The sequence below is a fragment of the Dasypus novemcinctus genome, chromosome 25, assembly GCF_030445035.2.
Source record: "Dasypus novemcinctus isolate mDasNov1 chromosome 25, mDasNov1.1.hap2, whole genome shotgun sequence".
NCBI classification, from domain to species: Eukaryota; Metazoa; Chordata; class Mammalia; order Cingulata; family Dasypodidae; genus Dasypus; species Dasypus novemcinctus.
Genome location: NC_080697.1, coordinates 19,313,566 through 19,336,622, shown reverse-complemented (window position 1 = coordinate 19,336,622; position 23,057 = coordinate 19,313,566). Strand labels below are relative to the sequence as shown.

General features: G+C 51.4%; 1 protein-coding gene across 1 annotated transcript in view; it reads right to left on the bottom strand.

Moving 5' to 3' along the window:
• The window catches only part of PLB1 (phospholipase B1), a 135,886-nt gene that overhangs the window by 66,697 nt on the left and 46,132 nt on the right, over window positions 1–23,057 (bottom strand). The window contains exons 10-17 of the mRNA XM_058287651.2: window positions 22,642–22,743; window positions 21,208–21,264; window positions 16,611–16,682; window positions 15,318–15,392; window positions 12,783–12,846; window positions 4,078–4,136; window positions 2,268–2,341; window positions 369–412 (exon numbers count right to left, since the gene is read on the bottom strand). Coding sequence (XP_058143634.1) covers window positions 369–412; window positions 2,268–2,341; window positions 4,078–4,136; window positions 12,783–12,846; window positions 15,318–15,392; window positions 16,611–16,682; window positions 21,208–21,264; window positions 22,642–22,743 — 547 coding nt within the window. The remainder of the gene's footprint in view (window positions 1–368; window positions 413–2,267; window positions 2,342–4,077; window positions 4,137–12,782; window positions 12,847–15,317; window positions 15,393–16,610; window positions 16,683–21,207; window positions 21,265–22,641; window positions 22,744–23,057) is intronic.

Below are 23,057 nucleotides of genomic sequence, written 5' to 3'. Positions count from 1 at the left end.
TCCGCGGTGGGTTTTCTTATCTTTACCTTGAATCATTTCTTAAAGACTTGCATTAAAATTTGGTCTGGGCTCTCGTTCCCTTTCTTACCCTTTTCCTTCCTTGGACAAATACAGTTTCTCTTGTATAAAAAACAAAACCAAAAAACACAGCACAGCAAAACAAACAAACCTCCCAGGTTTTAATCACGTTCAAAGAAGCAGAGCAAGGGCGACAGGCTCGGGGAAGCAGCGCCCCCTACTGGGCACAGCTAGCTCCTGCGGCCGGGGACTTGGCCTCCAGGGGGAGCAGCAGGACCCGCGGATTCCCCAGCCAGCAACCCCAACATCCGTGAGCCCCCCGCAATCCACCCGAGGGAGCACCTACTCACTTGCCAGGGTGGTCACGGTGCTTATGTCCTGGTCTCCACCGACACTGTTTTATGGGAACAAAGGAAAAAAAAAGTTTAGGATGCCAGAGATGCTTCAGACTCAGGACAAGAAAATGCCCTGTGAGCTCAGAGTCTGTCCTTTCCTCATTATTTCAGTGGAAAAGCAGAGAAACAAACCAGAATCCAATCACTCCTCTCCCCAGAAACCAGATCACCTGGAAACCACTGTGGCTGATCCTTTCACCCTTTGAGCTCTGGCACTGGAGCAGGGGGACCCAGGCGACCCCTTTCGCTCCTGATTTCCAACAGGTAAGTGGCCCCTCTTCAGCCTGGACCCACCCGACCCACTGCTACAGCTGTGCATTACCATGATTGAAAATAAAGGGGGAACCGGACTTGGCTCAACAAACAGAGCATCCGCCTACCGCATGGGAGGTCTGCGGTTCAAACCCCTGGCCTCCTGACCCATGTGGAGCTGGCCCATGCGCAGTGCTGATGCACACAAGGAGTGCTGTGCCACGCAGGGGTGTCCCCCATGTAGGGGAGCCCCACGCACAAAGAGTGCACCCTGGAAGGAGAGCCACCCAGAGCAAAAGAAAGTCTAGCCTGCCCAGGAGTGGCGCCGCACACATGGAGAGCTGACACAGCAAGATGACACAACAAAAAGAGACACAGATTTCCAGGCCGCTGACAAGAATAGAAGTGGACAAAGAAGACGCAGCGAATGGACACAGAAAACAGACAACTGGGGCAGGGGGAAGAGGAGAGAAATAAATGAAAAATCTTAAAAAAAAAAAAAAAAAAGAAAACAGTAAAAAGTTCACTTTGATCTTTCTCTTCCTGTTTGGCTTGGGGAAGGCCTGCTTTTAGAGGGTGTCTTCTAGATAATAAGCCATCTCCCAAGCCGAGTCCCAGGAGAGCAAACTCGGATGGGTTTCTGGGCAAGCAAATATGCAACATTCCAGCGTTGATTGGACGCCCTGCTTTTCCGTGTCCCCTCGCTCGTGCCAAGCGTAGCTGGGCGCGGTTAAAAGACTTTCAAACTGTTTGGGGTTTAATTCTGTAGGTCAGCATGAAGGAGGATGCCTGGGATTCAGCATTCAGGCTAAAGCAGGTGCCACGTGGAGGTGCCAGAGCCCAGGCTGAGGAAACAGCAGGCCTGCCCTCTCACGACGGCCACAAGCCCAGCGTGCAAGCACAGAGGTAAAGCTCAAGTCCTGCTGGCTCGGCTCGTGGGAGCCTGGACTGGATCACAGTCAGAGCAGGAACAAGGCTGTCTGATGGGAGAGGGCGCCAGGTGAGGCTCCAGGAACCCTCTGCTCTACTTCCTGCTCTTTCATCATCTGACTGTGTCGTCTTGGAAAGGTTTCTTTCCCTCTCGGAGCCTTGTTTCCTCATCTGAAGAATGAAGGCCTTTAATAATGATACCAGTTACCATGTGTTCCTACTCCATGTAAGTCACGTGCCAGGCACTTGAATTGTCTCTAATTCTCACTGCACTGCTCAGGCAGTATCTTTGTCCCTGCACTGAAGTCCAGAGAGGCAAAGGAACCTGCCTGAAGTTGCAGACTCACAACTCTGGTTCCACAGACCAGGGATCTGCCCATCACCCAGGCCACAGCCTCATTCTCTGTTTCCTCATCATAGAGGGAGAAATGAAAAGTAGAGAAGCCTTTCAAGCCATATGCATATGTGGTCCCTTCTCCTGCTTTTCCAGCTCCTCTTCTGGGGAATGCAGTGGTTTGGGGAAGTTGATAAACACCTTCCTCAAATTAGACTTAGAAGTTTGTCTCAGGAAAGAACCAGGCAGCACATTTCCCTCTTGAAACCTTGTTTTCTAAAATTCTCAGGGGTCTTCCCTTGCCCTGCAGTGAAGGGCATGGGCACACACTCGCTCACCTCCAGGACAGGCCTCGATACTGGGTTAAGACATCCAGGACGTCTGCGGGCTTGGACCCAGCCCCGTTACCTGCCTGAGAGGGAATGACAGGGGAGTGAGTTTCCTGGGCTCTTCCCTGCAGCCCCACCTCTGCCAGCCCACCCTGGCTCCTTCTTCTCTTCCTGGCCAGGCATTCTGGATCCTTTCTAGAGTCTAGAGTCTAGAATAGCACCAAGTATTTTGGAGATGTGGGGAAGCTCCCACTGGGATTGCCTGGCACTGCTCACTGCTCTGTCTCCTGCCTGGACCAGGATCAAAGGCTACTAGGCTAGCAAAGTGCTCTGAGAATTATACTGTGGCACACTTTTTCAAAAGGACATCTGTCAGGGTCCTGTTTTCCTTGTTTTTAAAAGCTGTGAAATAAACCATGAAAGGAAACATATCACAACCCTTTGATATAAATATATCTCGCATACATGTAGTGTACAAAGTAGTGATGAAATGAAATCCCCTGTACCCACCCCTAGGCTGAAGAAACAGCAGGGTCTTTTAAACCATGATATGGACACACTTTACAGGTGCCTGCATGTGGCCTGAAGTTCTTTAGGAGCAGCATCTTTCCAAAGGTCAGGCTGAAGACTGGCTTCCCAGACAACCTGGGGGTGAAGGTTGGCCCCCAGGGAGAGGCTCCTGGGGTGTGGCCCCTGCTCTCTGGTGCCCTGTTCCTTTGCCACCTGCCAACTATGTCATATGCTAAGAAGAAGAGGCAGCCTCCTCCCTAAGCAGCTATGTGATTCCTGATGAGCCCTTCCTTATAGTGAGTGGGTCTCCAAGGAGTGTGCAGGGGAAGATTGCACAGGCCACGCCCACCGGGAAGTGGTTGGTGGAAGCTGTGTGAAGGGCCAAGGACCCGCCTGCCTGTCCTTCCCTGGGGCCTTTGGGGTGCAGAGGCCCCGAAGGGTCATGGTGGAGGAGCTCCAGGCAGGGGTAGAATTCTGGTCCCTGCGTTCCCATCCCGGCTCCAGGGTTTCCAAGCTATATGGGCTCGAGTGCCTGTTTCACCTTCCTTTAAGGCATGCCACGCTTCCCGGGATTTTGTTGTGAGGATACCGGGTGAGATAACATAAATGTGAGCAGGCCACGGCATGAAGGTGTCCGCTGGGGTTTGGGGGAGGAGTCAGCTGAGGACCTTGTTTTCTATCGACCCAGAGAGCAGCGGCTGGACTCACCTGTAAGGAGTCGCTACTGAACAGCTTGAGTCCGGGGGCCTCTAGGACCCCCACCCCGGCTCTCTAAGGGCCCCACCCTGCTCTTCACGGATAGCTCTTTGCAGGGTCAATTCCATGGTGGGCATGGGCCATCTCTAGGACCCCCGCCTCTTCCACCGACCCCAGCTTTCTCCTTCTCCACCCTTTGGTCCCCATCTCATCAGCTCTTTGCACCTCTCCTTGATGCCTTCCTATAGACTCCCACATGGACAAAACCAAGCTCTGTGGTCAGGAGCCCCACTGCAATCCTGCCCCCGCTGACAGGCTGGGTTATTTGGGGTGGGTCATGCCTGCCACTGATGCTCCCCTGGGGCCCCTCCACTCTGTCCCTGTTTTGGGAGAGGAAGGTTAAGACCAGTGTGGAGCTGGAAAATAGGATGGGCAAGAAATGCCGCTGGATTCCAGGGTGGGCAAGTTTAATAGAAGGGAAATGAGGACCAGGACTCAGATGTGATGTTTTGGAGCTAGGAGTGAGGTTTTTCTCTCTCCATTTATTTCTCCAGGCCCTTGTGTTAATCAAGATCTGCTCCTCTCCTGTCCTCCTAAAATCGGAGACACTTACCGTGAGAGAGTCGCCCAGGGCTCCGATTACCTGGATATCAGCAGGCTTCAGCCTGTGAACTGAGAAGAAAAGCAGGAGTGAATGGGGGCCTGGGGTTCCAAGAAGGCACAGGAGCCATCTCTGGAAACAAATGGAGATCTTCCAGAAAACCCAAAAGTCCTTTTTAAATAGCAATTCAACAAAAAGATATTAAAAATCCATCCTTGCCCGAAAGGCTCAGCAGTACCGGCTGTGAAGCCTGAGGCTGGTCTCCCCGCTTAGGAGCTGGAGGTGTCCCTGATGCGGGGGGTTGGGGGGAGCAATAGGTGAGCCTGACTTCAAGGGGGGACCCATCTGCTGTCATCTGGTGGGATCCGATGTCACAGGCGAGCAGCCACTGCCAGGGCATGAAATAACCTTTGGCAATGCGATCCGGGAATTAGGAAGGGATTGTGGTGGGGACATAACCAACACTTAATCTAGTCCAGGATCGTGCTATTTGGGATAAAACAGTGCGTCATCCTATTTTTAAAAAACAAAAACAAAAACAAGCAGTATCTATGATGCTTTTCTACCACGGAGTCTATTTTGTATCTCTTGAGCTTCAGCATGTTCTGTGATGTGGCGGAACATCTATTTACTCAAATACCAAACATACTGAACACCCAGCGGTGGCCGGGTGCTCTGGGAACCGCATGGTGGACCAGAAATGAAGAACACTCTTGGGGAGCTCCCAGTCTAAGGAGGAAATAAGAAGCAGCCACAGTTACATCAAAAACTAGGGGGATCAACACTCTGAGAGGTATAAAGTGATAGAAGTTCTGAGCCCGAGAAGCCCTTCCCTAGGGGTGGAGGTGGGGTGGGGCTCAGGGCAGGCTTTGTGAAGAAGGCAGTGTTTGAACTAAGACTCAGGATAGAATGAAAGGAGGAGGAGGGAAAGCACAAAAAAGGAAGGTTATCAAACAAATACTAACAAACCCTCCCAACCACCCAACTATATAGTTTGATAAATCTTGCTTAATACTGGCCATTAGCTGTCATGCCTGATCAGCAAAATGCTTAAAATTTATAAGTGTAGGACACATGGCTCAGCTGAGTCTTTTTCTTTCTTTCTTTCTTTCTTTTTTTTTTTTTTTTAAAGAAAAGTAAGTGCAGAATCGGTCATGTTGCCTGGTGGTGGTGTGATGCTTTTAATTTCTCCAAGGCAGACGTGACGTGAGCAGTGTGCATCTCCAGATGGCCCCCCTGGCCGCAGAAACCATGTTGCAAGACCATCGAGGGTGCCAGCTCCCTCCTGCCGCTTTACAACAGGCAATGCAGTGACAACATGGGTCCCATCCCTTTGGTGGATAGGCGAGCCAAGAGAAGGTCTTTCCCTGAACTTTGTGTGTGTGTGGAGGGGGAGAGTCGATTTTTGTTTGGGGAAATGAAGTCTCCTCCCCCCACCCTTCCTTTGGCTTTTACTTTGAAGTCTTAAATGTTATACTGCAGGCTGCGGGCATGACAGGCAATGAGCAGGCAAAGAAGCAGTGGGGAAGTGTTCAGAAACTCCTATGTTAGCGAACCAGGCTTCTGAATGTATCGTTGTGGTCCACAGAGAAGGCTGGAGGAGGTAGCGAGGGGGTGCCGGATCAGCTACTGCAGCCTTAAAACAAAGTTGGTGTCTCTTTGGACTTTAAAATTGTTCCTATGCAGCTTTTTTTTTTTTTTTTAATTTTTGCTTAATCAAATAAACGAGGGCTTTTTTTTTCTCCACGCAAAAAAAAAAAAAAAAAAAAAAAAAGGAAGGTTGCAGCACGGAGAAGAATGTCATGTCTGTAAGTGTAAGTACAGTTATACAGTTGGACTTAAGCAAAGGGTGTGTGAAGGAGACTAACAAAAAATAATCTCGGAGCAGCAGGTCGGGGCCACAGGCTTTTTAGCAAGTCAGGGTATTAGCACGAATATCGCTGCAGCTGTAACGACTTGCACGTGCAAAGCTGCCCCGTGTCTATCCTCATGCATAGAAGAACGTGCGTCTGGGTGGCCACACCTAAAATTCTTTATGCCATGTAGAGCTGGGTCCCCGCGAATCATAAGCTCACCTCCCGCTCGCCCCGATTCTCCTCTCATTGTCACCCCAACTTTCCCCTGGCTCCCTCTTCCCTCTTAGATGTGACTTCCATGGTCTCTACTGGTCCAAGGCTGCCCTAAATTGCCAAAATAACTCCCGAGCCTGTGAGGAAGCCTGAGCTAGAGTTGGCACCAGGGAGTGGCCTGGCCCCCGGGAGAAGCGGCTCATTCTCTCAGTAGGCCCTGGCTTCAGATGGGTAGACTGACCCTTGGTGGCGAGAGGCTTTCTTGCAGCCCTTCTTTGCCAAGACTGCCTAAGAAGGGGCAGTGGAACAGGGAAACACCGAGCGCGAGGTGCTTTTGACACAGCGGGAGTATTGGATCCATCAGACTCTAACTTGTGGTTGTATAATTGTGCCTGTTTAGGAAGCTTAAAAGGAAAACAAGGTTCAAAGAGATCCCCTGAGCACCTGTCCTTCCACAGAGGCACCTGTCCACCTGACTTCTGTGCTGCCTACAGGTGAGCAGTGCCACACCCCCAGAGTCTTTGCTTGCCCTGGAAAAGTGAAAGTCCTTGGTGCTGCCTTTTCCTTTGACAGGATGCTAAGGAATACGTACATTATTGGGTGTACATGTGTGTGCAAAACATCAAGATTAGTGGGTCCCAAACATGAGTATGCATCAGGCTCCATGGAGGGCTGGCTAAAGCACCGAGTGCCAGCCGCAAGCCCCAGGGTGGCTGCCTCAGTAGGTCTAAGCAAGCCCTGAGTATTTGCAGTTCTTACAAGTTCCCAGGGAATGCTGGTGCTGCTGGCCCAGGGGCCACAATTTGAGAACCGCTAACATACACTAAGGCATTTTCTCAGCTCTTGACAGGGAGCTGAAAAGGCGGATCCCTCGGATCACACTGCGGCAGCTGCCATGGCAAAACCTGGGGGCAGGCGTGCAGCCCCGGCTCGTAGTTTCAAGAGCCACTGTCTTTCTTCAGACTCCTTTCCCCCCACCCACATCTGCCCCTATGCATGAGTGCACATGCCCACACAAGCGCACATGCCCTGTCCACTTGGCCACAGCCTGCTTAGCTCTCCCCTAGCCTTCCATGGCAACGGGGTGCTGTCCAATCACCAAGCCAGATGCACTCGTTAGCACACCGAACCCGAGAAATCTGAAACGACTTCTCGAAGAACTCAAACTATAGGTTAAAAAAAGGTAGCAAAATGTACAACAGGACCCACCTCCCTCCATTCTGGAGTGGCTTATTTTAGTTTCTAGTTCGACAGTAAGTCATTTTACTTCCATGGCCAAGCTACATAATGTGGTGAATTTTATGAACGCCAGCTAGTACGTCAAGGTTAGGGGAAATCTTTGGGGTTGGTAAAATGGGGAAGAGTTGTATAGATTTATTTTTAAAGCACATTACAATTTATTAAAGATGAAAACGGCCTTCCTGTCTCTAAGTTCATATCAAACAAAAGGGAAACACACACACAAAGTCTCTGTATTTGTGTGAGTGTATATGTGTAGACTGGTTTTTTTTTTTTTTTTAGAGGGAGAGGGTTCTTCTATTAGTTGTTCTGAAGGAGTCCCTGCAAGCAACAAAAAAACCCAAATGAACCTAGATGGAGGAATTTGACTTATCTGGGATTTTGTTAAGATAGAGCCTGACACATTTCAAAGGCTTTGTAACTTGGAGGCCTTGATTTGAAGTTTGTTAATGTCATCATATATGTCAAAGACAGCCTGCAAACACTGCAAAGCACTTTAGTAATTGCTCTCCTTGGGGAAAAGCACCATTAGTGATAAGATTACATTTGTGTGGGCTGATTAGTTAAATATTATCTGGTACAAACTGTCCACCACCTTGACAGAAGGTTGATAAACACATCATGAACTCATCAAGATTTCTTCAGAGGGGCACTCTTATCAGAAGGCCATCCAAACTATGACGAAATACAAACAGCAGGGAAACTGTACCCTATACATAGGAGGAAAGTGGCCACTGTATAGGAAAAGGTGCACCCAAGAGAAAGACTTGACGAGCCCGGGCTTTGTTTTGTGGGTCTAACAGCTTAAACCCCCCGGGACTATCATCCAAAAAGCTGACTTGCCCTCAATTGTCAGCTAGTGCTCCCCAATCTCTGGGTTTAGGGACTTAGATAAAGAATTCTGCAATGGTGGTAAACTGCCAGCACAGGGTTGGAATCTTGTCCCTGCCTTTGGAGGGCTTCGGGGTAAGTTTCTATGAAGTATTACGTGCCCCGTACCTAGGAGGAATTGAGTAGATGTCTTAGGTTGAGTTAAAGGTCAGGTAAGTGTCTGTGGGACAGAGACGTTACAGCTCTCGAAGGTTTAAGTGCTGGAAACTGTGTCGCAGGAAAATTCTTACTCCAGCATGTACCCTGGAGGGCAGGTGGAACTCAGTAGGCTGGTTGCCTTGAGACAAGCAGGCCGTTATGCCCCGTGGGGTGGCACTTCTTCCTGCTCACAGGCCAGGCCAAGCCATACATGAGTAGACAGGGACCAGAGAAACAGCTCAGGTCTACAGTGGACGTCACACTCCAGCTCAGAAGGAAGTAACCCCCTGCTGGATGAGGGTCACCCAGTGCTGGCACCAGGCGATTTTCATATAGGTTTCTGAATAACTCATTTTAGCCAAACGGGCCCAACAAATGACAGGACGGGCTTAGGAAAGAGGCAGTGGCTTACAATGAATGAATCATCTATTCTGCTTTCTACTGTGGGTGACAACGGTATATAGTCAGCCCTGCGGATCCCTATTTCCATGCCCTCTGCCTGGAATCAGCAGCTTGACTGTAAGGAGAAATAGAGAACCTATGAGCCAGGCCCTCCCTCACTGCTCTTGCCACTTTTACATGCAAAAAGTGGCTCCTCTTCTCACTGGGAAAACCTTAAGTCAGCCACTAGGCCCAAAGTATTTTTCTCAGTTGTCCCAGCTCTGTTAGGAAGAGTGCCACCCAGTAATGTAAACGAATACGAGTATTTACAAAGCTGCAAAGCCCACAGCATATAGCACCCAGCAAGATGTGTGTGCACAGTGATTGAAAGGGAAAAGTTAAAAACCTTTGTTATTTATTGACTACCAATGCCGAAATTATCTCTTTTTTTTTAGGTACCAGGGCTGGGGACTGAACCCCGGATCTCGTATGTGGGGAGCCAGAGCTCAACCACTGAGCCACATGGGCTCGCCTGAGTTGGTTTTGTCATTTGTTTGCTTATTGTTTGTTTTTATGTTTTTAGGATCCACCAGGGACCAAACCCGGGACCTCCCATGTAAGAAGAAGGCACTCAACTGGTTGAGCCACATCTGCTCCCCAAAATTATCTCTTTGCTACTCTCTTCTGCTAGCTACTCAACGTATCTCATCCCCAAGGTTCCACAGATGGAGGGACAAGGTGCACTGCCCCTGGACTCTGGAGTGGAACATACATGAGGGCCCCAGGCTGCCAGGGGCGTGGCCTGCTTATGCCAGGCAGTGTTCAATTTCAATACATCATTTTTGTTTAACTCTGTTTCTGTGAATTTGTTTGAAAGAAACATTAGAAAGGGGGATTACAAAGAAAGTTTTAAAAAATAACTTTGAAGGCAAAACAATTATTTTATAAGTCTTAACAAAAATGGTTTTAATGCAAGCTACTTTGGGTTAGTTTGGTTTTTAAGAACTCTTTCAATTCTGATGATCTGGCAAACTAGAAACATTCAGCCATTCAGATTATTGAGCATTTTTGGGGCGTCTTCCATTTGCTGAGTATTGGAGGTGTAAAGACCATAAGACTTGCTCCTATAAGACATAAATCCCATGTCTTCATCTTGATCATAAGTTGCAAAGATGATCTCCAGAAGAGTGAATGCCCTTACTGGAAATATGGTAATTACCAAAGGAAAAAAAAAAGTGAGCTGGCGTTAAGTCTTTTTGCCTATTCTGTCAGCCATAAGTATATGTAAAATATCCAATTGTACATTACCACACAATAATGGAAGGTTTTTCATTGTTGCCCAGTTAGGTGGGGCCAGTTTTCTAAACACACCTTTTAAGTGGGATTCAGGAGAGTAGGCCCATCATTCGTGGACACGTGCTCCCACCCAGCTGCAGAGAGCCAATGTTTTGGTCCTAAGCCCACTCGCTAAGAGCAGGGAAACCCAAATCTACCCATCTGTTTATTGGCGCAGCTTCTATCACCAGAGTACCTTAGATCTCAAGGTCTCGAGATTTCTTGCTCTTACATTTTCAAGTGCCAATAAATGAATAATCTTCAGGGTCAGGGATGAAGAAGTTCACATTTTATCTCGCTTTCAAGATATTGTGATATATACTAATGGATTTGTTGTTATCATTGTCATGAACGAAAACCTAATCTAGAGAGATTACAAAATGCTGTATAGATCATCCTTTCAGAATGATAAGATTAAAAAAGGGATGATGATTTTTTCACCATGAAGAGTATGGCTATTAAAACATATTTGAGTGCTTTGCGTGTGTCTTTGAGTAAAGGTTTTTGCTATAGGGAGAGTCCGCCTATGAAGCTGATAATTTATTTCTGCTGCTAAAATCCTACCGTAAATTAATCAAAAGGAATGAACTGTCAGCAAGTGTGGTGAAAAAGTCTAAAGACTACATATACAGGGAAGCAGATGTGGCTCAAGCAGCTGGGCCAGGGTTGGTTCTTGGTGCCTCCTAAAGAACGCAAGCAGGAAGCGGACGTGGCTCAACTGATAGAGCGTCCGTCTACCATATGAAGGGTCCAGGGTTCGATCCCCAGGGCCTCCTGACCCGTGTGGTAAGCTGGCCCACGTGCAGTGCTTCCACGTGCAAGGAGTGCCATGCCATTCAGGGATGCCCCCCGTGTAGGAGTGCCCCACGTGCAAGGAATGTGCCCTGCAAGGAGAGCTGCCCCATGTGAAGAAAAGCACAGCCTGCCCAGGAGTGGCGCCCCACTCACGGAGAGCTGACGCAGCAAGATGACGCAAAAAAAAAGAGACACAGTTTCCCAGTGCTGTTGGATAATGCAAGTGGATGCAGAAAAACACACAGCAAATGGACACAGAGAGCAGACAAAAGGGGGAAAGGGGAGAGATATAAATAAAATAAATCTTAAAAAAATAAAATAAAACAAAGAAGACAAGCGAGACGGCGAGCTGATGTGATGGGCTGGTGTGGTGAGCTGATGCGACTAGATGATGCAATGAAGAGATACAACAAGGAAACACAATGAAAGACACAACAAGCAGGGAGTGGAGGTGGCCCAAGCCATTGGGCACCTCCCTCCTACATGGGAAGTCCTGAGTTCAGTTCCTGGTGCCTCCTAAAAAGAAGATGAGCACACAACAAACAGACACAGAGAGCAGACAGAGAATGCAAACAATGGGAGCGGGGGTGGCGGTGAAAAATCTAAAAAAAAAAAAAGACTATATATATAAATATATGCATACAATCTCTCTATCGCCTATTCCATTATTCTGCATCTTAGAATAAGAGCCAGTTTGGTGAAACATTTTAACTCACTTTCCAGCTGGCTAAGAAGAGTCAAGGGCAGTCGAGCCAGGGCATTGATTTGCTCTACTCACACTTAGTGCAAGGAAGAAGAAATATTGTCCTCAGAGAATTTGACTACAAAGATCTCATCCCTGGAAGATTCTTTCTAGGCATCTTAGCATCTGAAAATGTAATTTTCTCTCTCTTTTTTTTTTTTTTTTGATAATCTGGAGGCTGAGAACAGCAATAGATAACTAGCATGCAGCTCTTGGAAGGCACATAGCAGGTACTGGACAATTAGCCAATAAACGAATGAGCGAATGAACAAGCAAATGAGTCTCCCTCCAGGACCAGCCCTGGAACCTGTAGCACCACTACAAAAAGCACTCCACAGGGGATGTTTTCAGTCATGCAGGTCACCGGACGGCTCTCCCAGACCTCCCAAGGTCACTGGCCCGTGTGTGACCTGGCACACGGCCATCGCTCCCAGCCTGGCCAGCCCTTGTGGCAGCTCCTCTTGGGAAAGTCGCTGACTTCTGCCTAGAGCACGCCCTGAGTCTCATTTTTAGGGTCCAGCACCAGTCTCAGTCTCAGGAATACTGAGAGACAGAGAGAATGGCACGTTGGTAAGACAATGTGCTGCTGGTATGGGTGTTTTTTTGTGTGTTTTTTGTTTGTCTTTTAGATCCTGGGGTGGGGATTGAACCCAGGCTCGTATATGGGAAGCAGGTGCTCAACCACTGAGCTACATTCACTCCCCTAGTGTGGGTTTTGAGTGCATTCCGCATAGGACTCGGATTGTGGAGTGGTTATTTTTGCTTCTGCTTCAAAGCAGCTTGGCTTTTTGGAGAACAAAGTAGCCTCATCAAAGCTCAAAGCCAGGGACGATGACATCAGCTCGCTCCACTGACATTGGGCTCTTTGTAGAACGTGGCCTGGCCCTCGGTGAGCGCTCAATAAAAGCTTTCTGATAATGACGTGCCTGTCGTATTTCCATCCAAGAATAACTCAGACACAAGCCTGGACTTACGGATACATACAGAGCTACTTCTATTGTCCTTCGAAAACCTCCCGGGAGCATTCCAGATTGCATGGAAAGCCCTTGTCGTGATAAGATCCCTCGTCCGTGGATGAGTTCAGGCCTCGAATACGTCTGAAATATCCCTCGACTCAAACTTTGTACCTGAAGTGGGAATCGAGTGGGAGGGCTCCATGTCAGGACATCCGACCGCCGCTCCTTCTCGCTCCTGAAATGACACCCACGGAAATATCGTGAATTATCAGGTGGTGCCACGAGACAGATCTTGCCACCCAGGAAACTGGGCAAGAGGTGGGGTCTCTAGTCTGAAAAATATCACTTACGATAAAAATCTCGGCATCATGTTAGATCTCTCCATCTCCGTCAATATTCACAGCCAAATGTCCACAATGTACATCCATTCTAAATGCTCCCCAAATCTGGCCCTTCCTCTCCTGTCCCTCTACCCCAACCCAGGCTCAGGCCTTGGTCATAACCGGGCTGGAACATGGCAGCGTTCTCCAGCGTCCCCACCGTTGGTCCGGTGTGCTGCCTCCCCTGCCCTCTGGATCCATTTGGAGTGGTTCTTTCTCCAAGTACATAGGACCTCGTCCCCCCACCACCGCCCACGGTCTCAGCGAGGGCAGGGACCTTTGTTTTGTTCACTCGCATATCCCTGGAATCTAGAACAGTGCCTGCCTGGCACACAGTTCAAATAGTTGAAGTTTGAACAAATAAATTACCACGCTGTATCAGCATCAGCACAGAGTCCATTCTCCCTCGCGTGGCTGGACCAAACTCACTGCGTTCTCCCAACTCTCTAAGCCTTTGCCCAAGCAGTTACCTCTTCTCTCCCTTTTCCTTTTTCCTCCCTCCATTTTCCCACACTCCCATCCACCTGGTTCCACTTTAGTCTTCCTTCAAGGCTGAGGTCATGGGCACTCCTTGGGAAGCCATCTTTGACTTGACGGAGTGAGTTCCTCTTCTCCTGCATTTCCAGAATACCCCGTGGAAACTTTCATTACAGGACTTATTACATTGTTTTTAATTACTGGTTGACTTGTCTTTCGCTACCAAACTGGGCTCCTTGGGACAATAATGCATTTTATTTGTATTTTTAATCCCCTAGACCTGGTAGTCACTCATTCATCCACCCATTCATTTATTCAACACATAGTTATTAGGTACCTACTCTGAGCTCCTACTCTCATTAAGCTTGCATTCTAGGGATACACAGTAGGTAGTGCATAGATACGTGTTTTGAAGGAATGCATTATTTCCTCTTCTCTGATGATAATAATAGCAACACTTGTATAGAACTCACAGTATGCCAGATTCTATTCTATGCACTCTATACTTATTAAATTTTTCCAATTTGATAACAGCTCCGTGAAGTAGGACTATGACCATCACCATTTCCCAGGTTTGTAAGAAATCAAGGCACAGAGAGGTAAATAGCTTCCCCTCTGATACAGAGCCAGGAAGTAGAAGAGCCTGGATTTGAACTCAGGCTGCCCCTCTGATAGAGTGCCATTGCTACGATCTTAGTAGAAAGCGTGGGACAAGTTTACATGTCAGGAACCTCTCACACGGTGTCAGGCCTCACAGCGGAGGTCAGCCCGTCACCCCTGCCTCCAGCACTTGGAGTCAGCCTCACCCTCTGTGATGGTCAGGCTATTGTGTCAACTCGGCCAGGTAATTGTGCCCAGTTGTTTGGTCAAGCAAGCACTGGGGCTCACTGTAATACAAGGGCATTGATGGACTTTAGTCACCATTGACTTTACTGCAGTGGTGAATCATAGATAGCTGGTTATAATTACATCAATCAGGAGATTGCCATCAGCAGTGAGTGATGCTTAACCCAATCAGTTGAATCCCTTAAAGGGAGAAGTTATTCCAGCATTGAGAGAGAATTTCCCAGCTCATCTTTGGACAGCCAGCATCTCCCAGAACTCATCAAGAATCTTCACTGGACTTTCATCAGAGCTCCTGGTGGTAGACTGCCTGCGGAACCTGGACTTGTGCATCCCATGGCTGCGTGAGAGACTCTGATAAATCTCTTATTATCGACAGATATCCTCCTTTACAAGCAGGCGGCCCGAGTACCACGAGGGCTTGATTTGTTTCAGCCCTCGTTGGTCCCCGGTTCTCTGAGTAGAAAAACATCAACCTTCAAGCGTTTCTCTGTTCTTCAGAGGAGAGCAGGAGGCCCTGTCTCATTTTGACAGGATGTAGCAGCAGGAGGCTCACGAGATAGCAAGACGTGACAAGGCGGGAGGCGGCTGCTGCCCGGTGAGGACCGGCTTCTGAGGCCTTTGTTCTCTGTACCGTCTGGTTTCAAACATCACCACATTCTTCCTTTCCTTGCGTTTCTCTTCAGATTGAGGCCTCAGATGAGCCCAGAAGGACTTGCCGGAGATCTGGGAGGGGTCTGAGGTTTGAGGACTCTTGCGTTCCAATCAGATGAGGGGAGACTGTGTTGAGCAGTGCACAGGCCACCGGAGGCTGGTGGCTGAGGCTGTGCTTCGAGGCACCAAAGAGAAACCACACACTTGACCCTTCCCCTCCTGCCCTGATTTCGACACGTCTGTCACAGCCTCCACTCCTTCCGCAGCCTGCCGCACCCACAGAGGTCCGTGAAGGACATAAAGAACCCACGGTTCATTTGTCTGTCAATCACACACACAAAACTGTCCATACCTCAACCCTCTCATAGGGTTTGGATGAGCTGGGGGTGTAGTTGCTGTTCCTGTAGGTGAACAGGTAGGGGCTCTCCTGCAGAGGAAGATAATGTGTTAAAACCGTGACCCGGCGGCTGACTTGGCCCAGTGGTTAGGGCGTCCGTCTACCACATGGGAGGTCCGCGGTTCAAACCCCGGGCCTTCCTGACCCATGTGGAGCTGGCCCATGCACAGTGCTGATGTGCGCAAGGAATGCCCTGCCACGCAGGGCTGTCCCCCGCGTAGGGAAGCCCCACGCTCAAGGAGTACACCCCATAAGGAGAGCTGCCCAGCGCGAAAGAAAGTGCAGCCTGCCCAGGAATGGTGCTGCACACACGGAGAGCTGACACAACAAGATGACGCAACAAAATGAAACACAGATTCCCGTGCTGCTGACAACAACAGAAGCGGACAAAGAAGATGCAGCAAATAGACACAGAGAACAGAAGGGGAGAGAAATAAATAAATACATCTTTAACAAAAAAAACAAAAAAAACAAAAAACCATGACCCAAAGTTCTGTAGCCCTTGATGATTATGCCACTGGCCTATTCGGGGCAGTCACATCACCCTTTAAATGATGATCGAATAGTTTTCTGTCCCTGAAATTGCCTATTGGTGCTTTGAAATTTCCCATTTGTAATAGCTTCACTCGCTCTTGTCCCTTGAAGGTCATGCTCCAGGCTAAGCACAGAGACTGCAGTGAGCAGAATGCTTAACTTGAATTTTCTTGGTGGCCAAAGCAAAAAGTGAAACAGGATGAATATGTAGTTCTTGTTGCCTATTCACAAAAAACTCATGATTCATCCAAAAAGGACAACATTTTGACTGGACGATTAAGGGAAATCAATGCCTGCTTTTTCAGTTCATCCATTGATTCAGCAACATGAGTTATATAATGACTATTTATCAGGCACTTATTTAAGACAAACATTACCCATCTTCCTGGCGACTTACTCAGACAGCTCTGCCTCCTTCTCCTGGCCTCTGGGGCACGGGGCAAGGGGCTCAGTGATGATGGGGGGGGGAGCAGCATTGAGGGCCAGGTGAACTGTGGCTTCATTGCACAGGTGTGGGGGCCTCAGCTCCGCAAACACTTCCCTCCTGGCCCCAGAGGTATGAGCCCTAAGTCTGCCAAGACCACAGAGGTGCACCCAGGCCCAGAAGGACAGACCAAGGCGCGAATGGGGCTACTGTCTCAGCCAGAGAGGACCCCTGTTCACAAAAAGCCCACCTGGGGACCCCATCCCTCCCCCTGCCCCGTCCCTGCCTACCTGGGTGGGACATTTCACTGGCCTCCTCTCCCCTTCACTGAATGGCTCAGCCTTCTGTCCTGCTGGCTCCAGCTAGAAAAGAAGGTCAGGAGGGATCTTTAGAATGGAAAGATCTTGAGCAGGCAGCACCCTTCCACTGAGCAAGCCTCGCTCGGCCTGAGGTTCTTGGGTGGCCCCCGGGCCAGCGGCATCACTGTCACCCAGGAACTGATTAGCAAGGCACGTTTCCAGCTCCTCCCAGACCCACTGAGGCAGAACCTCTGGGGGTGGGGTCCAGCAATTGGGCTTTTAACAATTCCGATGCTTGCTCACGTTTGAGAACCGCTGTGTGAAAAGATGATTGAGTTTTTGCCTTTGAAGGGACTGGCCGGTCCACCTCTCGTGGTAATACAGAAGAGGACACTGAGCCTCCGAGAGGAGGAGGTGGAGTCCAGTAAGCCAGGACAGAGCTGGGACTAAGGGCATCGGTGCCCGGCACCCAGCCCCCAGCCCCTCGGTCCATCGCCTGGCTCCCTGGCCACCCAGCGTGGCTTCCCTCGCCCTTCCTTGCTGTGCGTCTTTCGGTCCAGCTCACTATGCATGGCTCCCTTAGAGAGGGAGCAGGTTTGGAAGGGAAGGTCAAATCCATGATTTTTGGGTAAAGCACGTGGTCCCCTTCCTCTGGTGTGCAGTAACTCCTGCCCAGCAGAGAATGAATCCCCGTCACCTGAGAACTGCAGGTGAAGATGCAGGTGAAGCAGGGGATGGGGCCTGGGTCAAGACCCCATGCCCTTACCTGGGACACAGGGTTACTGCGACACGGAACCCACGTGGCCCTACACTCATGAACCTCTAGCGCGCCTGGCCGCTCTGGCATGAGAGACGGTGCCGTCGGCACTGATACGGGATGACGGCTACTGAACACCAGGGACAAAAGCCATCGGTGTCCCAGCAGGGAAAGCTGGCAGGGCACCGAGGGAGGCTAGGACAGTGAAGGCAGCTGAAGCATTCCATGCAGGAGGGATTTTTTAAAAAGTTCCTTTTGTCATTTTAAAATATTCTTTATGGCCATATAAACACTTTTGACCAAAATGCAACGTCTTTGAGAGACTGCAGCGCCTCTTCTTCACGTGCTCTTTCCTCCTGTTCCGCTGTCAGCCCTGCTGGGCAGGGGCTGGCTCTGGTGGCCCCCGTGGCCCCTCCCAAGGAGGCTGAAGGGACGCAGAAGCAGCAGCAACAGGACGGGCCGGCCTGTCTAGCTCAGGCCATTAGGGTTTCAGACGCTTCAGCAATATCTTATTCTGACATCTGAGCCCCAGGAAACAGGAAGCCGGGGAAAGGACTTTACCCTTCTCAGGATGAGCTCCTAACCCAAACGAAAGGACCATCAGATAAGGGGGTATAATTAACTTGACAGCTTCAGAGAGCTGTGGCAGCTCTTTAACTGCGCCCCCTCCCCCAGCTCCTTTCGGTTTTATTTTGATGGTGGACACCCCTAGACAATGGGAGGGTCCACCCAGATCGTGCAAGGCTGCTCCCAAAGGGCTCGGTGCCCAGGGGTGGATCTCTTCTCTGATCTTTGAAGAATTTAATCCATCACAGAACCTAGAAAAAACTGTTGAGAGAGCCGCTCTTGTATGATCCTGGTTGAGTGGTTAGAGCAGAGCCTACTTTATTTTTCTGTTTTTTTAGGAGGTACCAGGAATTGAACCTGGGACCTTGTACAAGGGAAGCAGGCGCTCAACCACTGAGTTACAACCATTGCAGCAGAGCCTGTTTAAAAAGACCACAAAGAAGCATATTCAGTAAGTTCCCCCAGCAAACCCATTTTCATTAAGAACTTGGTCTGATACATCTCGCCTCTTTATCAATGGCCTCCATCCTTCCTGCCCCACTTAATCTCCCGCACACCTGCCCTGACGCCCCAGCCCCCTCGTCCTTGCAGAGGATGGAGAGTGTGGCTCCTTCAAATTATCCCTCCAGGGTCCCCCTCCTGCCACCCTATGCCACACGCGAATACACAGACACTACTTTTTTTACTGCAGAGAAACCTGGGTTTTGGTTTTTGTGCTTTTACTCAAATTTTCGGTCCTTTAGTTGCATTTATCTCCTCCGCACATCCTCCCTGCCTCCGGGTCGTGAACTGGAGTGTGGGAGAGTGGGGGGAGGGGGGCATGGAGAGTGCCTTAAAAATTCTCTCCGGAGAATTCCAACTCCACCGTGAGCCATTCCTGGGTAGACACCATCTTACTTATCCTACCCTGGAGCTCTGGCACCTTCTGCAGGGCTTGGAAGAAAGTGTGCGGGGCTGAAGGGGTCCGGGAATCGGGCTCCCTGGGGGTGGGTCCCTGCAAAACCACTACTGTCCGAGTTACCTAAAATTACTGCGAAGAAGGCAGAAAGGGCCTGGGCCCTGAGCTGCACCCCGAATGAAAGAATCCTCCTCTGCTTTGTCCCAGGACCTCCAGGTCAGCCGAGAGGGCTCCTTCAGGTGTGTTCTAGAAACAACCCCGCGCACGGCGGCATGCAGGTGTGTGCGGCTCTCCCTTCACCGGCCGCAGGGTCCACACTCATCTCGGGACTTGGTTAGGGAGAGCAGATGCTGGCGTGGCCCCTGCACAGCCCCTCGCGGCTCTAGGGGCTCCAGAACACCGAGACCCCTGTGTATGGAGACTCGGCTGATGGGTCCCAGGAGAAAAGCAGTGGAGGCTTTTTGCCTCCTTGCCCAGAGCCCTTGGCACGGCATGCTAAGTTCTTAAATTCTTACGGATTCACTCATGCCTGCAGGAGCTGACGGTGTCTTTTAGCAGCTGTACATGCGACGTGAGCTGGGGGGGCGGCTTGGCGTTTTGTCTGTCTGGCTTTTTGCTTGGGGAGACTCTTGCAGGAAGCCCTGCCTTCCCCCGTTGTTCCCCGCTGGCCTGGGATGCAGGAACCGCAAGGGACTCTTACTGGGGAACTGTGGCCCCTGTGGAGGATTGGGAGGCCTGCAGAGAGCAGAAGCTCCCTTCTCCTCTGCACGCCTGAGACACCCATCGTCCCCCAGTCCTTCGGCCTGAAGTGGGAGACCTTCTACCCCTCTCCGTGTGCCTGCTCTGGCATCCCCAGCTGGGTTACAAGGAACTGTGCCTGCCACGCACCTATTTGCAGGGGCTCAGGACATGTGGTTCTTATCACAGCTGCCACTACCACCAAGAACAATTCATGGCAAGACAAAAGGGGAAAGAGAGAGAGAGGAACCCAGGATCCAGCCCTGTGCTCTCTCCAGCTCCTCTCCAGTGCTGGAGAGAGTTCCAGGCTTATAATTCCACCCCGTTTCCTCTCTTATCAGACCTGCTGATGCACTTGGCTCATCCTTTCCTCCCTGCCCTTTGCTCACAAAGTCCCTGTGCCTGGGGATGCCTGCCTTGGCCGCCTCCAATACTCCCTGCAAGTCTATTCAAATCCCGCCTTCCTGGGCTCCCCTGGCCCCGTTGCACAAACTGCTTCTCATGCACAGCCCAGTACGCCGCTCCTGGCTGGGGGCTGGTCACGCTTGTTCCTCTGGGTCGCCCGGCCCTTCCCAGCTCCACCTGGGGCCCTCCTTGGTCTCCAGCAGAGGGCAGAGGGCAGAGGGCAGCGGGAGTGCTCTTTAGTTGACTGGGAGACAGGCGAAGTGGGAGAAGAGAGGTTTGACTGACTGGAATGACGGGCCCTACTCCCCCGGAGAGGGGTGGAGGGTGGGCAGCCCTGCTGGAGAGGTGGGGTCCCTTTCCTGGTCAGCAGCAAAGTGGCTTTCTGGGCAAACATCCCAGCCAGGCCCACTAACCTGTTCAAAGAAATCAAATGCCTTCTCCAAAGGACAGTGGGTTTCCCTTGACGGGGGCTGGCCAGGGGCTGCCTCCCCATGCCCCCTCCTCCCCAGCTGACACATGCTGCTGTGCGGCTGCTCTTGGTACTCAGCAGCAGCTGGGGGGCTGGGGAGAGAGTTTTCTAATCCAGGGAAGAAGACAAACAAGTTTCTGTCCCTGGGTTTCTAAAAATAGGGCAGCCTGGAGGGTGGAAAATAAATGGCAAAGTCAGGTCTCTCTGTCTGAGCCCTGGAAGGCTCACAGCAGGCAAGGAGAGCCCTTGATTTTGCATTCTGTCCCCCCTGCTGTTCCCGGATGGGCCCTGGGGGACCTCTGGAGCCTGGGGAGAGCCTGCCCTAGTCACGAACGGAAAGGCCAACATGCCACGTGCTCACAGTGGCCAGGACCACGCTACCGCTTGACACGAGCCACTGCCTTTGTTCCTCACACCTCCCCAGGTGGGATCTGGGCTTTACAGAAAGGGGGCGGAGACCCTGAGTTCACACGGCCTGTGAGAGGCAGAGGCAGGATTTGAACCCAGGACTTCACGACACTCAGGTCCAGGCTTGTCGCAGAGATGAGGAGGTGAAAGTCCCAGACGGTCGGAGCTGGGGCCACCACCGGGTGTGAGAAGGACACTTGGCGGCCCAGGGACCTTGTCCTGGCCTCCTCGGCACTCGTAGCCCATCTGCCAGAGCGGTGGGCAGAGCGGAGACCCTCGCCCTCCTTCTGCTCCCTCCCCTGTCCCCGGCCAGCGCAGCAGCCCCCCGGGCCCGGGGCCCACTCACCATGCTGGTCCAGAGATTCAGGGCGAGGGTGGCGGGGTCCTGCAGGGGCCGTGTTCCCTGCAAGAGAAGGACCAAATAAGGAAGGGACTCCCGTGCCCCCAAGCAGGCCGTGGACCCGCCACACACTTGGGCACGTTCCCTGGCCGGCAGGTGAGTGGGCATGGTTCATCCAGACCCTTTCCCTCCATCCCAGCACCCCCACCTGTAGTGGCGGGCGTTGAGAGGGGGTCGGGGCTGGGCGGTCGGGGCTCTCGGGAGCAGGTCAAATGTCTGCTTCCTCCGCATCTCCGTGGGGGTACACGTGACTTGACCAAAGGGCAGAAGGAACGGATGACAGGGCGTGGGCTGAGCAGGAGGAGATGGGGAGCGAGTATGCCTCCTCCTCCTTTTGAACCACTACTTTTGAGTCCCAGAGGTGGCACAATGACTCTGGCAGACAGGGAGCCAGGAGCCCAGAAGCTTCTGAAAGCCCCGTGGCTTCAAGTGTGGACCCCTCCAGAGGGCTCCACCACTGGGTGGCACCAATGGAGCAATGGCCCAGTGACAACTCGAGCCTGCCATCCCTTCCAAGGGTGGAGGTAGAGGAGGGAGCAGAGGGAGGGCTGCGGCTTGGTGCCCCAGAAACTCAGCCCCAAATGAGCGCAATAGGTCAGGGGTGCCGTGTGCTGCGCCAGCCCCGGCCCTCGGTTCTTCATATCTTAAGTCACTTGCTCCTCACCCTCCCCTTTCAGGTAGGGCCTATCAATAACGACCCTGGAGAGTGGACATGGCTCAACTGATAGAGCATCCGCCTTCCATATGGGAGGTCCAGGGTTCAAACCCAGGGCCTGCTGGCCCATGTGGTGAGCTGGCCCATGTGCAGTGCTGATATGCACAAGGAGTGCCGTGCCATGCACGGGAGCCCCATGCGCAAGGAGTGCACCCCTCAAGGAGAGTCACCCAGCATGAAAAAAGTGCAGCCCGCCCAGGAATGGTGCCACACACGCAGAGAGCAGATGCGGCAAGATGACGCAACAAAAAGAGATGCAGTTTCCTGGTGCAACTGACAAGAATACGAGCGGACACAGAAGAACACACAGCGAATGGACACAGAGAGCAGACAACGGGGGCGGGGGGGGGAATAAATTTAAAAATAAATCCTTAAAAAAATAACGATCCTGATTTTACAGATGAGGCACCAAGGCCTGGAGAGATCAGACAACTTGCTGGCCCGTTCCAGAGGCAGGATTTGGAACCGGACTCTGGGGCTTGATGCCTGCTCTTAAGCGTGGGGCTCAGCACCTGCCCTTCTGCAAATTAGCAGAAAGTCCAGGGGCACTTGGCAGTGGGGCTGGGCGGGGTGGGGGCTTCTGCGGAGGTGACAGCAGGGAGAGGAGGCGGGGGGCAGAGGCGGCGCCGGCGTCCCCTCCACCCGGCCCCGGAGCCCTCACTCACCGGGGGAGGCGCTGGGGCCGACCTGAAGAGGGGCTGGAAAACGACCGTGAAGAGCTCCTGCTCGCTGTACTTGCTGGCGGCCAGGAGTGTTTCCCAGGTTTCCTGAAGAAGGGAGCCACGAGGTGAAACCAAGCAGAAGCCCGAGCGAGGCCGGGCCTGCCCCGTCCGGGCTGGGGGTTCTCGGAAGCTCTGGCCTCAAAGATGGACTGAATTGGGTTTCTGGTTTTCCTCTGAAGCCGCAGCAGGAGGTTCATAAGAGAGAGGGACCTGCAGTATCTCTGGAAGCTCAAGAAATTTAAGGCAGCCCAGTGTCCTGCCAGGGCTCCGGGGTCTCTTCGAGGGCTGAGTTCTGTAGAGGGATGGAAGTGCCAAGAACTGCACCAGACGTGGCTTCCCAAGTGAGAGCCGCACCACCC